The 15,341-nt window shown below is 43.8% G+C and overlaps 1 protein-coding gene across 3 annotated transcripts in view; it reads left to right on the forward strand.

Moving 5' to 3' along the window:
• Nucleotides 1-15,341, forward strand: part of SLC49A4 (solute carrier family 49 member 4) — a 92,586-nt gene that overhangs the window by 5,614 nt on the left and 71,631 nt on the right. For all 3 annotated transcript variants that reach the window (XM_029605219.1, XM_029605218.1, XM_029605217.1), the window contains exon 2: nt 8,543-8,636. In XM_029605219.1, coding sequence (XP_029461079.1) covers nt 8,543-8,636 — 94 coding nt within the window. The remainder of the gene's footprint in view (nt 1-8,542; nt 8,637-15,341) is intronic.

Genomic DNA, 15,341 nt, shown 5'->3' on the forward strand with positions numbered 1-15,341 from the left:
CCAGCAGGCGTAACTTTCGGGATAGAGGTAGGGGGGAGGTTTAGATAGGGCCGGGGGGGGGGGGGTGGGTTAGGTAGGGGAAGGTGAGGGGAGGGCGAAGGAAAGTTCCCTCTGAGTCTGCTCTGATTTCGGAGCGGCCTCGGAGGGAACGGAGGCAGGCTGCACGGCTCGGCGCGCGCGGGCTGCCGATTTTAGGCAGCCTTGCGCACGCCGACCCCGGATTTTAATGGCTACACGCATATCTATTGAAATCCCGGGTGCTCTTGTTCGCGCCTGGTGTGCGAACAAAAGTACGCGTGTGTGCAGATTTATAAAATCTGCCCCACTATGTGTGCAGGAACTTCCACTAAGCTCTGGTGACTTTGTGCGCCAAGAATGGGATGTAGAGACAAAACCAGTACATGTCCCAATGGCAAGGTTTGTTCTGTGATATCTATGAGACGGTGGGCCTACAGTGTGTAGCAAGGAGTTGTTACTGCCTGGACTCTTGCTCCTTCAGCGAGATGGCCACCCAGTCACCTCCCCCCTTGAATCCAAAGGGCAGATGATTAGCAATCGTCAGTGTCACAACAGACCTTCCATTGCCCACAAACACCCACTTTAATAACACCCTAGGTTTATTGGTTGCACAAAATTCATGGTCAGACCCTCTTCAGGTGGTTGGTTTCATTTCATTTGGTATGTGTTGGTTGTATTAAAATAGAGCAGACTTCGAGGGCTGCAGACAGGTAGGATCTTCAGGATATCCCTAATGAATATGCATGAAATTTAAAAAAAAAAAAAAAAAGGCAAGCACCAAACACGGATGTTTGCACCCGGTCTTTGAAGAAGTGTCCACGGTCAGGCATCCCAAACGTGTTCTAGTGACCCACACAGCCAGTCAAGTTTTCAAAAAAGTTACACTGACCATATATGAGTCTTCAGTGAATGCAGGTTTACCTCATACATAATTGTTTTGTGAATATCCTGAAAACCCAGCTGTTTATGGAGTCACCAGGAACAGGTTTAAAATGTTTCTAGCTGTAAAATTGTTTCCATAATGGCTTTCTTTCAGTTTTTGTTTGACTGAATTAGCTGGTAAAGTTGAGCGGCATGCTGGAGACTGGCTCTGAAGTGCAGTTTTCCACTGAATGTCATCCACCTCAGTTCTTGATTTTCTTTTATAGTTTACCAAGAGCAAATATCTATCTGTAGCCTTTAGGGGGCCCAATTTAAGGGATTTATTTATTTCAATATATATATATATATACCGGTTTACATTCTAAAACAGTAAATTGCATTGTAGAACAATAAAATACATAAAAAATAAAACAAAATATTCATAAAATATTCAAATCTAATATAAATTAATTAAAAATAACAAACAGCATCTGTGAACATACTATCAATAACGGATTTGGGGAATTCTTTACAAAAAACTGGTATTTGACAAAAATAAAACAATTGTCACGATGAGTGATTCCATGTAATAACTGTGGGGCTGTAGACCTTAGAAAGCCCACGTGGAGTCTTAGAGTTAACAGCTATCTGTAATACAGAAGGAACTGAGTTGGCTTAAAGAGGAATTTGGCTAAAACTAGAGAATGCCTTCTCACGTAAACAGGCAGAAAATCTGTTTCCACTCCCACAAAGGATCGAAAAATCCAGGAGTAGAAATACAGTGGGTTCTGATAGGATAAGACCTATGCTGCAGAGAGATTCTCTCTGCTCCCTCAAATCTCACCTGTACAAAATGCTTTAACAGCATTGGACAGAACATAAGAAATTGCCATGCTGGGTCAGACCAAGGGTCCATCAAGCCCAGCATCCTGTTTCCAACAGAGGCCAAAACCAGGCCACAAGAACCTGGCAATTACCCAAACACCAAGAAGATCCCATGTTACTGATGCAATTAATAGCAGTGGCTATTCCCTAAGTAAACTTGATTAATAGTAGATAATGGACTCCTCCTCCAAGAACTTATCCAAACGTTTTTTAACCCAGTTACACTAACCTCACTAACCACATCCTCTGGCAACAAATTCCAGAGCTTAATTGTGCGTTGAGTGAAAAAGAATTTTCTTCGATTATTCGTAAATGTGCTACTTGCTAACTTCATGGAATGCCCCCTAGTCCATCTAAAGTGGCAACAGGGATGCAAAAAATGTACTTATGGTTCACAGAAATCCAGGTGTAAATGTGGGATCCTGTGCAGCATTTTTCAACCTCGTGATTGATATTAGAGGTAGTAGTTCACTTGTCATGCATTGGGATGGGGGATATCTTCCTGTGGTTGCATTTTTTTTTCTTGTTTGCTGTTTGTTAGGCCTTGTAAACTCTAATAAATAAGTTGAGCTAACAAAACAAAACAAAAAAATCCAGCTGTTGAGCGGAGTTGGATTGGGACCAGGAGGTGGAAGAAACCGTCTTTTGACGCCTGAGATGGAGGGCATCAGTTTCATCTCTGATGGAGACTCAGGAGGCAACAGCAGCAGCTTAGTGGGACTTTCTGAGACCAACAGGGCTATGGAGTCAGCTGGCAGGAGTGCAAGGAATGAGGTCATGGGGCGGTGGAGGAGGAGCGCGAGAAGGGTGTGCAGAGGAGAGGGGGGCAGAGAGAGATTACTTTTTTTTGGTGGGGGGGGGGAATGATACAGAGTTACACAGCAAGTTCACTTCTCTGGCAAGCAAGATTTTTGAAGGAATTTACAAACTCCTGGTGGTGGTGATGTGAGGAGAATGTACGATTTTAAAATATAGGTTATTTGTGAAAGATATATCTTCATTTGGATTCTTCCTCGTTTTGTATTTTTTTTTCCTTTTGCTTATTTTTAGCCTTCCATACTGGAGGAAGATTCATATTTACATGGAACAAAACTCATCTTGAGCTTCCACATCAATTGCTGCTCTATAGTAGCTGAATAAGTGTTTTGAGATTTTTTTTCTTCTTCTCTAGAGATGGCTCTGTTATAGTAGAATCATTTTTTGCTTTAGACTTAATGAAGTCTTCCTGGGGGTTTTGCATCCGGTGGTTATGTAGCCCGATCTATTTAGGAGTAAGAATTGCATATCATGTTTATTGTTCTATGTTAGGTGCTCTTAGGTTTGGTAACTTAGCATGTGTATTATTTTTTCTTTTAATTATTCTTGTTTTCTTGCCTGTCTCTCTGGTAGCATGTCAAGTGGCTGTAGGGATCTGGGCTGTGATGTGATGGTCTATCCTATGAATTTGTTTATCTTTTGGAGTTTTAGATGCTTTGGTTTTTTTCTTGTTAATTGTTTTATACTGTTTTGATCATGTATACTTGTTATCTCTAGTAGCTAATGAAGTTTCTGCTTCTGAGGATTTTGTGGGCGCTCTAGGGACCGCAGATATAAAAGTTTGTTGTGGTAGTTACCCTGCTGCTGGTGCCTGCTAGAACTAGGATTGGAAGCTTGCCCCAGGTCGGCTAAGCAGACTATTCCACTCCTGGTTTAGTCGCTTTTTATGCATGGCTTTGTCCTGTTGATTTCCCTAAGAGAGTCTAAACTACAAATACATGCATGCAGTGGGACAGAACTAGGACCAAATTAGTGTGTCTGGTTGACCTGGCTAGAACTGAAATTTTGGTATTGTGAATATATTTATTTTTTGCACCCCTTAACCAGAATGAAATACAGCACACTTAAAAAGAAGATATGTTTTAACTAGGTCATGGGGGTAAGCCGCTACCTTGCTCAGAACTTTATGCTCTTGAGTGATTATCTTCTAAGTAAAGAAATTAAAGTATCCACAGAGAGAGAATGTGGAAAGGACTGAGAAAGCTCAAGTGGATTTAGATGAGGAACAGATAAATATGAAATATTCCAAATTGCCCAAATCAAATGCTAATAATAAGTAGGTTGTGAATAGGAATAAAAAAAAAATACAATTCGGTATTGTATGCAAATGAGAGAAGTTTAAAAAAATAAGCATTGGAGAATATGGATCTAAATTAACTACTATGCCTATATCTTATCTTGAAGATCTGTTGGAAAGGGAATAACAAATGAAACGTTGATAAACGGAACACGCATAAGTGGTGGAGAGTTGGTGCTATTTGTGTCAAGAAGGACAAACGTTCTGCAGAAAACAGGGTGCACTCTGGAGTCTCTAGTAATAGAAATTGTGTGTTATAGAAAGAGTAGAGCAGTGGGGGGTACACTGCCATCCAGATTGCCAGGATAGCGAAACAGATTGTGGAATGCTAAAAGGTTCGACAGGCTACTGAAACTGGAAATACATTAATAGTAGGAGACTTCACTTACATTTTGAAATATAAATCCAGTACAGATATATTTTTGCGAGAAAAAAAGATCAGATTTAGCAAGATTTAAAAACAAATTCTCTTTCATCCAAAAACTAACAGAGGAGACCATGGAAGATGTATTGAACTGTCCCTGCTAGGAAATGAGTGACAGGAAAATAAAGTTGAAAGTCGTCAGCTTAGACCCTAAATTCAATACCAAATTGTTCGATCATCAAGCAGAGAGGGAGCAAATACATATTAAAAAGGGCCGCTGACAAAATTGAGACATGTGGTACTCCCCAGTGCAACTCGTACCAGTCAGAACAAGCTCCCTTAGAAAAAACCTTTTTGCTTTCTTTCGTTCAAGTTTGGTTTAAACCATTGGTAGACAACACCTCTAATACCCACCGATTTGTCGCACTGCTATAATATCTCATGGGCTACCGTGTCATAAGTTGCTCTGCTGTCCAAGGACACGGCAATCATACCATTGCTACCTAGCGAACGAAGAAGAAAACCACTGATTGACACCAGCAGTGTTTCAGAGCTGTGGTTTTAACAAAAACCGCACTGTGGTGATGTAAGAGATTATCATTTAAAAAGTCATTCAACTGTCGATTACACAAATTTCTCTTAAGATTTTTCCTAAAGTAGCCAAAGACGAAACAGATTTATAATATAATGGATTATCTGGTGTCAGATTCCCTTTTTTTTTTAAATAGCGGGCTGCAGAAGCTACTTTCAAATCCCTCTGAACAAGGCCGTCAGATATAGTTAAATTGACTAAATTAGCCAAGATACCTGAGAAAATGTCTTTTAAATGCATACAGTACAGGAAAAGGACAAGGGTCCAATTGAAAAATGGAGTTTTTTAAAAATAATACCCCTACACTTTTCCACTTCCATAAGACATAAAGAATCAAACTGATCCCAAGTATCATTTGCTAGCACCTCAAGGCAAGATGAACTTAAAACAACTAGTAGTGAATTCACCTCAGTTTGTGGGTGAAGAAGGGGGAAGTCTTGAATTACTAATTTATGAATTAACCTCTTTAACACAGGAATTTGCGAATCCCTGAGGAGTAAAACCATCGCCACTCTGTTCAGCCCGCATGCGGTTCACTACTTTCTGAACGATTGAAAATAGTTCTTTTGGATGATTTAGCAAATTGGCGAGTCAAGAATTATAAAAAGCTTTTCTCGAAGCTGCAAAACTTAATTTATAATCACGGCATGCAACATTGAAAAGAGAGTGATTATTCTCAGACTGATTTTTTTTTTTCCCCACAACTGGTGCTGCTTAAATAATAAATCTTCGTTATCTCAAGGAACCCTAGGCCTTTTCCAAGGAATAATTTTACTTTTCACTGATGCAGTTTCTTCAGTAATATTATCCAAGGACTGAACTGGAGAAAGCAAGGGAGTTCGCCGAATCAGAAGGAATAGGATTACAATTAGCAGGGCACTTATTGTGAAAGCGATCTAAATCAAATGCGCCATGAGCTTTTCCAACAATCGGGGCTTTGATGATATTAGGAGGCTCTCCCTTTATCTTAAAGGAAAAAGTTATAAAAAAAAAAAAAAAGATCTGACCACAGATGATCTTAGACAAATCCTTTGCTTACTGACCTCATAAGTGCCAAAGGAGAAGAAAAGAGGGTGTTGTGGTGCCAGTCAGATGTGCCGTGCATCATATTATGCAAGCGTATGTATTTACTGCAATATGTTGAAATACTCCTTTCATTTCCTCCTTTGCACACGCTGATAGGCAGGCTGGGTCTGGATACAAAGTCAATTGCTCCATTGTAAAAGCTTGTCTTGTGCTTCCCATGTGGACCCCACTTATCCTGATGAAGGATGGCATCTTGAGCGTTCACATGCGCGTGGCCATTCTTTGGCTGCTGACTGTTTACAGTTACTTTTTACCGTGCCAGTGGGCAGGCACTCATCTAATAGCCAGACCTGAGATATTCCACTATGTGTTGTCCGGTTAGAGCTCAGATACTATTGGTTAAGAACACAAGACTTGCCATATTGGGTCAGACCAAATGCCCATCGAGCCCAGTATCCTGCTTCCAACAGTGGCCAAGCCAGTTCACAAGTAATTGGCAGGATCCCAAGAGGTAGATAGATTCCAGGCTGCTTATTCCAAGAATAAGCAGTGGATTTCTGCAACTCTACCTTTATAATGGATAATGGACTTTTTCTCCAGACAAAGCACGGAGACAAATTTTTGTTGGATCAGAGTGCGTGATGACGGCTTTGTATTTATGGAAACCTATTATGCTGTTATCCTAAATACATGATAAGCAATAGTCACCACACATTTTGTTATGTTTTACAAAATTAGATTATAAACCCTCTGGGCTTAAAAGCCCTCTGGGGATAGGGAAATACCTGTAGTAACTGACATGTCGAAAAGTGGAATATAAAAATCTAAAATAAATACCCCAGAAAATGCATTGAGCCACGGAGTGGTGACAAATCCTGAGATATCCTGAGATAATTTTCTAGGCACCATGGCACACCAGTGCCCGGTATTTATCTAGTTGTGACGTTGGGTGTTGAGTTGCTGAAATCACTTGGCGAGTATATGGTGGCTTGTGCCATTTATTCCTGAGGCTTCATAGAGCATTCACAATGCCTAGTGCCTATGTGTCTGTCTGAATTGTAATAGAAGCTAAACATAATAGCTTTTGTCCTCTGTCTCATAAAGTGAAAAGTAATATCAATGAACGGGAAGCCTTGTTGTAAATTTTGGTGGAATGCCTTGCTCTGTCAGCGTACAGAAATTAGAATAAAACGACTGTGTTTATGGTAAAATACTAAAGTGATGAGATTTTCTTGCAAAAGATTTTTGTTGCACTCTTGTAACTGAAGTAAATCCTTCGTGTGTGGCCCAAGCATGCTTGTTCAGGTGGTCAAGGTACTTTACAAGCATGGCAACCTCAAGCCACCTAATGTTGGGACCTGATTTAGAGGCCCATTTTTAGCTGTTTGGCCAGCAAATTTAGTCAGGGAAACTTTGGCTAATTTTGTTGGGATATTCAGCACCATGATGGTGCTGCTGACTATAACCAATTGTCTTAAAGATTAGTTGGCTAACTTTATCTGGATACCTTTAGAACTGCTCTACAGCATGAGCAGAGTTAGCCACAGAGCTTTATCCGGCTTACTCTAAATATTGGATTTAGCTGGATAAACTCATCTGGCCCCGGAACACCTCCAACTTATCCAGCTAACTACATAGCCGGATAACTCGGAAGCAGCCAGCAGTGGGGGATTTTCAAATCCAACCATTCATCCAGCTAAGTCTGAACTTAGCTGAACAAATGACTTTTGACCTCTTAGTTTTGAACATCAAAGATACACGCTGTGTCGTACAACATCTTGTGCCTGAAGAGAGCCCCACGGAATGCAAATACCTCAACTATAACTATCTCTGAGCTTCTCCTACGTGGTATGTATTGTGAAGACTCTTCAGGGCTCGTATACTAAAGATTTTTTTTTCTCCCATGCTAGTAAATAGGCGAGAACAGGGCCTCAGCTACGGTTTTGGGGAGGGGAACTGGAAAGAAGGCGAGCTCCCCATGACTTCTGCAGACCTGATTCCTTTGGCTTTGCCACCCAGCTCTTCCAGTCTTGATTTAGTAACACTTGCAACCGCCTTAAGGCCTCGGCATCGATTTGCACTTTCACGTAATTATGATTTGCGAATGTGCGAGAGGTGAAGGACCTAGGAGGCTTAAGCTGCTGTGCTAGTTGTACTGGAGAGTACAGGACTTGGGGGGGGGGAACTGAAGGCCTCCCTCCTGTTGGCCCTGGGGACGTGAGTAAGCTGATCGTTGCCTCCCTTCGGTTGTATACCTTAATGAAAAAATGTAAATGAAGGTGTGTGCGGGGGGGCACTTAATTGATTCTGGAAAAGGAATTTGAATGGCTGATTCTTATTTTTTTTTTGTGGGTTTTTTTTTTTTCCCCTAACCTGGTTTTAGAATTTAGAATGAATATAAACCTGTGACAGCAGGGACTGAGAAATTCCGGCAGCTTTCTGCAGTATACGGTCGCTCTATTGTGGCACTAAAGCACTTACAGGATCGTATGTCGGAAAGGCAGTACTTGCTGAAGAAAGCAATCAAAACTTGGTCCCTTAGTCTGGCTTTGTGGCATTTTGATTATTTTTCAGTTTACTGCTCAGGCTTTTGCAGAGCATTGATGAAGTGCATAAAATATTGTCTAGTTCTGCATATTAAAAGCCGTCCAAATCTTGTAATAAATAATATATTTTATCTTAGGTCTACGTCTGACGGTGCTGCTAACTGCCTTCCTAATGGTAGCTGGAGCTGGGCTAAAATGCGTGCCTGTGACAGATACATTAATAAAAAGAAGGTAAGGCTGATTAATTTATGGCCATAAAAAGGGCCAATGTCTCGAAATATGTGTGGTGGGATTTTTTTTTTGTTTGTTTTTTTATTAACAGAGTTGTCTTTCCTAGATAACGCACATAAAAGCAGGAACTAATAAAGATCAAGTAATCTTAGTATTTTTTTTAAATCTTAAAATGTCTTCTGTTGCTGGTGTTTATTACTCTGTGATATCATTGCACGCATCTATTGAACGTCTAGTTTTTGTGTTACTCCCGGTTTATGCTTTACTGAGATTCTAAACCAGCCACCAGCCTTAATTTTCTTAAGGTGCTTCACATGCGTATCGACGAGGGCTGCGCGCTGGTTAGGTTTTCAGGATACTCCTGATGAATATGCATATGAGAGATCTGCATGATATTGAGGGGAGGGTGGGGAAATGTCTGGTTCTTTTGATGGTTTGAAATGGGGGAATGCGAGGGGGCAGGGTTTCTAAGGCTTTGCCACATAGTCTGACAGTAATATTTCAGGAACAAGGAATCCACATGCACATCCATAATATATCGGGCTTGGTAGTCTGTCCGTCGGTGCTCGCGCATGTTCCCCATGCGCAGGCAGCTCCCTGGCCGCCTTGGAGGCTCAAACACGCCGTGCAGCGGTCATGTCACAACACCAGCTACAAAACGGAGCGCGTCCCGCGGCACACGCTCCGTTTGTGGCGAAGATGAAGGCCCGGGCGTGCCATTCGCGGCGAAAAGGGAAGGCCCCCGTGTGCCGCGATTGGTGCACCCGGGCCTGCATCTTCGCCGCGAATGGAGCTTGTGCCGCGGGACGCGCTCCGTTCGCAGCATGCCAGGGTCTCCCCTGCTATTTTCTGCTCAAGGCGAAAATGGAAGGTCTCCGTGTGCCATGAATGGCGCGCCGGGCCTTCATCTTCGCCGCAAACGGCGCGGGTCCTGCGGCATGCTGGTGAGAGAGAATGTGTGTCGGGGAGGGTGAGAGAGAGCAGGAGAGTGTGAGAGAGAACATATGGGGGGGTTGCCGGTGAGAGAGAATGTGTGTGTGAGAGAGGGGGGGTGACGGAGAGCATGGTTGGTAAGAGGGGGGTGGGGAGGGTGTGAGAGAGAGCATGGGAGGTAAGAGAGGGTGGGTGGGGGGATGCTTGAGTGTGGGTTTCAGAGAGAGGGAGCCTATATGAGGGGAGGGGAATGCCGGTGAGAGAGAATGTGTGTGTGAGAGAGGAGAGGGGGTGTGGAGGAGTGCGAGAGACAGCTTGGTAAATAAACTTTGCCAGCCCTGGCTTTAGCAAATGTGCCTCCACGTCCCTTGCCCTGGGTGAAAACAGTTTAGTTTTTCCTTTTCAGCTAACGCTTCCATGCAAGAGCATATGTGCCAATAAGCAGGCTCGCCGCCCGGGCGTAGAAGGGGTACAGTTGCTAGTCTAATATAGTGCAAGAGCCCTCACAATAGGCACAACTAGCTCAAGACAAATGAAGGCTGCTTATGAGGGCTCTTGCAGTATATTTGATGTGCAAGTGGAGTCCTTGTTCCCGTTTTTGTATAATTTTCTCCCTGCATTACATCGGGCACCTTTATTAACCTGGATTAGTAATAAATTACATTTCTAAATCTCTGGTAACTCTGCCCCTGGAGGTGTGTGTGTGTATGTTACTTCATTTTCCCCCTCTCTCACCCCCCTTTTCCACCCTTCCATCTCACACCTCTTATCTTCCCTTCCCTTCTCTGTTCACTTTACTGGCCCATCTCCCCTCCTTCCCTTCACTCAGCCCTCTTATTCACTCGCCCAAAAATTAGTAATTCCCACTCTCCCCTCTCTTCCCATTTCCCCTCCTGTCACTTTATTTTTCTCCCCTCTTCCCCCTTTGTGAGTGTAGAGTGGTACAGTACAGTAATATAGATTTACCTCCAAAGAAGAACACGTTTTAATACATTTTTATTTTTATTTTTTTTGTAATTTGGGTATTTCTGAGTATGCAACACACTGCTGGCTTCCTAAGGTTCCTTACTCACCCTCCTGTAGAGCCTATCGGAAGGCCGTTGCGAGAGCACGATGCTCCCCGGGCATAAAAAGGTGTGGGGTAGAGTAGGAGACCCCCCCTGACATAATCCACGCCATAAATCATAGCGGAAGTAACCTGTCCTTCTTTTTGAGGTGCTGCTTTTCAGGTTCAGTATTTATTATTGGTTGCGTTGTTATCCCTTTCTTTCTTGCCCCCCTAAAAGGATCATTGTCCAAGATCGCTCCTTAGCTGTTCATACGTTTTTAATGGTTCAGGCACATCTTGCTAATGCTGGTCATGCAGGGGTGGCCAGCTCGGTCCTTGAGGGGCCACAAATGGGGCACATTTTCAGGATAGCCGTAATGAATATGCATGAAAGAGATTGGCATGCGCCGCCTCCGTTGTGTGCAAATCTGTCACGCATAATTCATCGTGGATATCCTGAAAATGTGGCCCGTTTATGACTCTAGAGGTCCACAGTTGGCCATTCCTGCTGGTAGTGAGGTTCTAAAATGGTGAATGGATCAGTACCAGGGGCTTATGGGTAGGTATGTTATGATACGAGTAGCTCAGTAAGAGGAGTTGTCATGAACCTCAAACGCTCAGACACCCAGAAGAAAAATAACTGGGACAATTTTGGAGGTATGCGTGCTACAGCGACTCGTGTATTTTGTTTTGTAAGAAAATTCTTCCTGAATCTTAAAACAGTGAAGTTTTTCAAGCTGAAATAATTTTAAAACGCAGGTTACAAAATAGAAGCAATGGCTTGCCTTGCAGATGCTGGCAATGTCAACCTACGACACTGATGTTTTTCTCAAACAGTCTTGACAGCTAGAAAGTGGTAACAGCACCACAGAGAGACCCCCGACAGGGTGACGACAACTTCACTCAGATCCTAATATGCTAGCACCAGTGATGTTATGCTGTGATCTGAGCTGTCATGTGCACCACCAGAATAGGTTTGTGGTTAGGTCTTTATCTCTGAAAAATGGGCTATTTGATATCTTCAAAGCATTTTTTTGTATTCATAAATAAAAGGGCAGATTCTGTGACAAAAGATCTTTTTGATTAAAGAAACGAAAAACACTACTAGCCTTTCTTCAAGGCTCTTAAAACCCTGAAATACTCTTCAAATTTTTATTTTTTTTTTGTGCATTATATTTGTGCGTTTTCATAGAACCTGAGTCATCACTCAGTGCTCATTGCCATTGCTATGTCTCCTTATCAGCAGAGCCTATTCCTTGTTATACTCTCTTCCATGCTTTCATGAAAGGATCTGTTCCTTACCTCCTCCCTCTTTAACTCTCCCTGTTTAGATGATAGAAATTGACTGTAGCATTAGCAGCTTATCTAGCACTATGAGCAATTGGTGGCATAAGCAGAAAACTGCCGACCATAGGTGTTCAGCCCTGCTTTACCTGTGGAGTTATCTTTAGCAAACTATAATCTTTCCATCTGATGGGTTTCCCAAATTCTGAGGAAAAAATCTTTAACTTTCTGACGAGTTTTCTAGCAGTGATGTGCAAGCTCCACAATCTGATTCTTTCTGAACAGACTGAAGCTGAGACTACCTCTATAGTCCATAGTAGTCATTTCTCTATATTTAATTTGACTTCTTCAGTGGGTATTGATTGCTTGCTAAAGGTTGGGTGTCAGTCTACCTCCCACTTGGATGTTATACCCTCTTTTTCTGTCAAGAAATCAGAATTGGGCCTTGCAAAATGTATTGCACCAATAGTGAATTCTAGTCTTTTCACAAGAGTGGTTTCTCCTTTGCTCAAACATGCTAAAGACCATCCTATCCTATTTAAAAAAAAATAAATCCATGAACCCTGCTGTTATGAACCAGTATTGAATCTCCTGTTTACATCTAAAATCCTTGAAAAAGTTGTTTTTAATCAACTTAATAACTTTGTAACCAAAACTGACATTCTGCACCCTCATCAGTCTGGTTTCATAAAGGACAATAATACTGAAATGGCTTTTGTCGATGTCAGATTAAGAGCCGATGGTAGGCAGGACATGTTCCTAGTATTATTGACATGAGCATGGCCTTTGACACAATTGATCATCAACTTCTTGTTTACTGTATAGCTGAGATCGGACTTAGTAAGACCGTTCTGATGTGGTTTGTCATATTTTGCTAAACTGGCCTTGGGAGTGGAGTATGGGTCTAGGCTTCTCTTTAAGTTGAAGCCTCTTTCTTGTGGAGACCTGGAAGGGTCTGTTCTCACGCCTTTGCTTTTTAACCTTTTTGTTAGCCACTTTAATTCAAGGTTGTGGTTACTTCCTTTTCTTGTTTGCTGCCGGATTCTAGTCACCCAGAAGAAATGTTTAATAGTTGCTTGGAGAGAATTGCTGATCGATTGCATTCCCACCACCCTTTGAAGTCTGAGGGTCTCTTAATTCCTACTATGGCTCCCTTTTATGTCTGGGATTGTTACTACACCTAAGCAGGTTGCATCTACTCTTGGGGTAAGGCTAGTTCCCTGTACGTACCAGGATCAGTCCAGACTGCTGGGTTATGCCTCCCTTCCAGCAGATGGAGTCGGAGAAAAGCTGAAAAGCACCCCCTAGATATACTGGTGTGCCACCTGTGATCCCTCAGTATTTCTCTGACTCCAGCAGACTGAGAGGCATAACCTGCGGTCCTGATCCTATTCTGATTATCCATTGTTTGTACAGGTTTGACTGTCTTGTAGGACCTTTGACTAGACCAAATTTCTTCCTTTGTTTGCTGTTTAAAAAAAAAAAGAGAGAGGAACTTTTGGCTCTTATTAATTTTGTGCAGTTTTGCTTGTGACGCTGACTGAGTGGGGGTTTTCCTTAGGGCAGGCTTGGCAGAGCAATGCCCTAACGCCAGGTACCCGGAGTGCCCATATCCTCGGCGGCCTGAGGAGTATTTACCGGTGGGCCGGTCACTCTCCCCAATCTATTCCAGGGATGTCTTTTTTCCCCTGAAGGGGGCTTGTAGTGATTTGATCAGTCAGCCATATTATGTCTAACAGGGCTTGTGCATGTTTTCTTTAGTTGAATTCTTTACAAAAAACAAAAAAAGAAATTTTATAATAATAAAGCACAGCCCTTGTTCAGCCCCAGCCTGCCCGAATCGGCCCCGGGGCTCCGGAGGGGGTGGAATGCATCACCCGGTCCGACACAGGGCTGACTTCTGCTGTTTGGTTTTTTTTCCCCTCACGCTTTTGTGTCGGGCCCGCCTTTGATATGCCGCTGGCTTCTGCCTGCGGGGAGTCGGGGGCTCTCTCGGGAGGGTTTCTGCTCCCAATGTCTCCCCGGGGGCGAGGGACTCTCTCGACGGCCGGTGGGTGCCCACTGCTCTCCTCTATCGCGGCCGCGTGAGCTGCGAAGAATTCTGTCGGCTCGGGGGCAGAAGTCTGCCCCGTCCCCACGGGACGAGGGAGCAGTGGCCATTTTGGCCGCGCCGAGTTCAGATGCGCAGGCAGCGTCGGAGGGAGAGGAGGACCCGCCTCCCTTACGTCCTCAGTGTTTTGGCACAAATTTGGACCCTCCCTCCCCCCCATTCAGCTCCGGGTGGGGGGGGGCCCTTAAAACAGCCACATCAGTTTTCCTCGAAGTTTATTCTTTTGATGTACAAAACCTATTTAGACGCTGAAGCTGATTGGGAGGACTCCCCTGCCCTCTCTCCTAAGAGTCCCAGGCCCGGGCTGGATCAGGGGAGGACAGGGGTCCGTCTCCCGCGCCCGGCAGAGGAACCTGATTTATCTGAGACGGCGGGTCCCTCACATAACACTGGTGTCCCGGATATGGGTGGCGATGGGGACGCTCATGTTCAGGTGGAAGGGGATGATCCCCAGATACTTCGTTTGTTCAGTAAGAATGAACTAGACCCCTTGATTCCACATGTGCTGCAGGAACTGGAAATTCCGGCTCCGCAGCCTGAAATGGATTCCGCTCCCAGAGATTCTGTGTTAGCAGAGCTTAGGGGCCCATCGCAGATCTTTCCTTTCCACCCTAAGTTGCTTCAGATTGTTTCCCGGGAATGGGATTTTCCAGAGGCTTCATTGCGAGTCAGCAGGGCTATGGAGAAGCTGTATCCCTTGCTGAGCGATTCCTTAGACCTTCTAAAGCTTCCCAAGGTAGATTCAGCGGTCACGGCTGCCATTAAGCATACCACCATTCCTGTGACTGGCGGAACGGCGCTTAAGGATCTTCAGGATTGGAAGCTGGCGGTTTTGTTGAAGCGCATCTTTGAGATTTCTGCTCTCGGTGTCCGGGCCGCGGCTTGTAGCAATCTCATGCAGAGGGCCACTCTCTGTTGGATTCAACAGATATTTACGACCCAGGAGCTTCCCCCGGAGGAGGCAGAACAGGCTAACCGCATGGAATCGGTGGTCGCCTACACAGCAGACACCCTATATGATCTTTTACGGACTTCTGCATGCATAATGTCATCGGCGGTTTCTGCAAGGCAGCTTTTGTGGCTCCGTAATTGGTCAGCAGATGCCTCCTCCAAATCCCTGTTGGGTTTCTTTCCCTTCAAGAGAAAATTGCTTTTTGGGGATGAGCTGGAACAGCTTATTAAGGTCTTGGGGGACAACAAAGTTTATAAGCTTCCCGAGGACAAACCTAGACTGTTTCGCTCGTCCGGCACCTTTAGAGGCCGGTTCTGGGGTCAGTGTCGTTTTCGGGCATTAAGAGGTTCTTCCTTCACACAGAGACAGTCAGCATCT

This window comes from Rhinatrema bivittatum, chromosome 6 (genome assembly GCF_901001135.1).
Source record: "Rhinatrema bivittatum chromosome 6, aRhiBiv1.1, whole genome shotgun sequence".
Taxonomy (NCBI): domain Eukaryota; kingdom Metazoa; phylum Chordata; class Amphibia; order Gymnophiona; family Rhinatrematidae; genus Rhinatrema; species Rhinatrema bivittatum.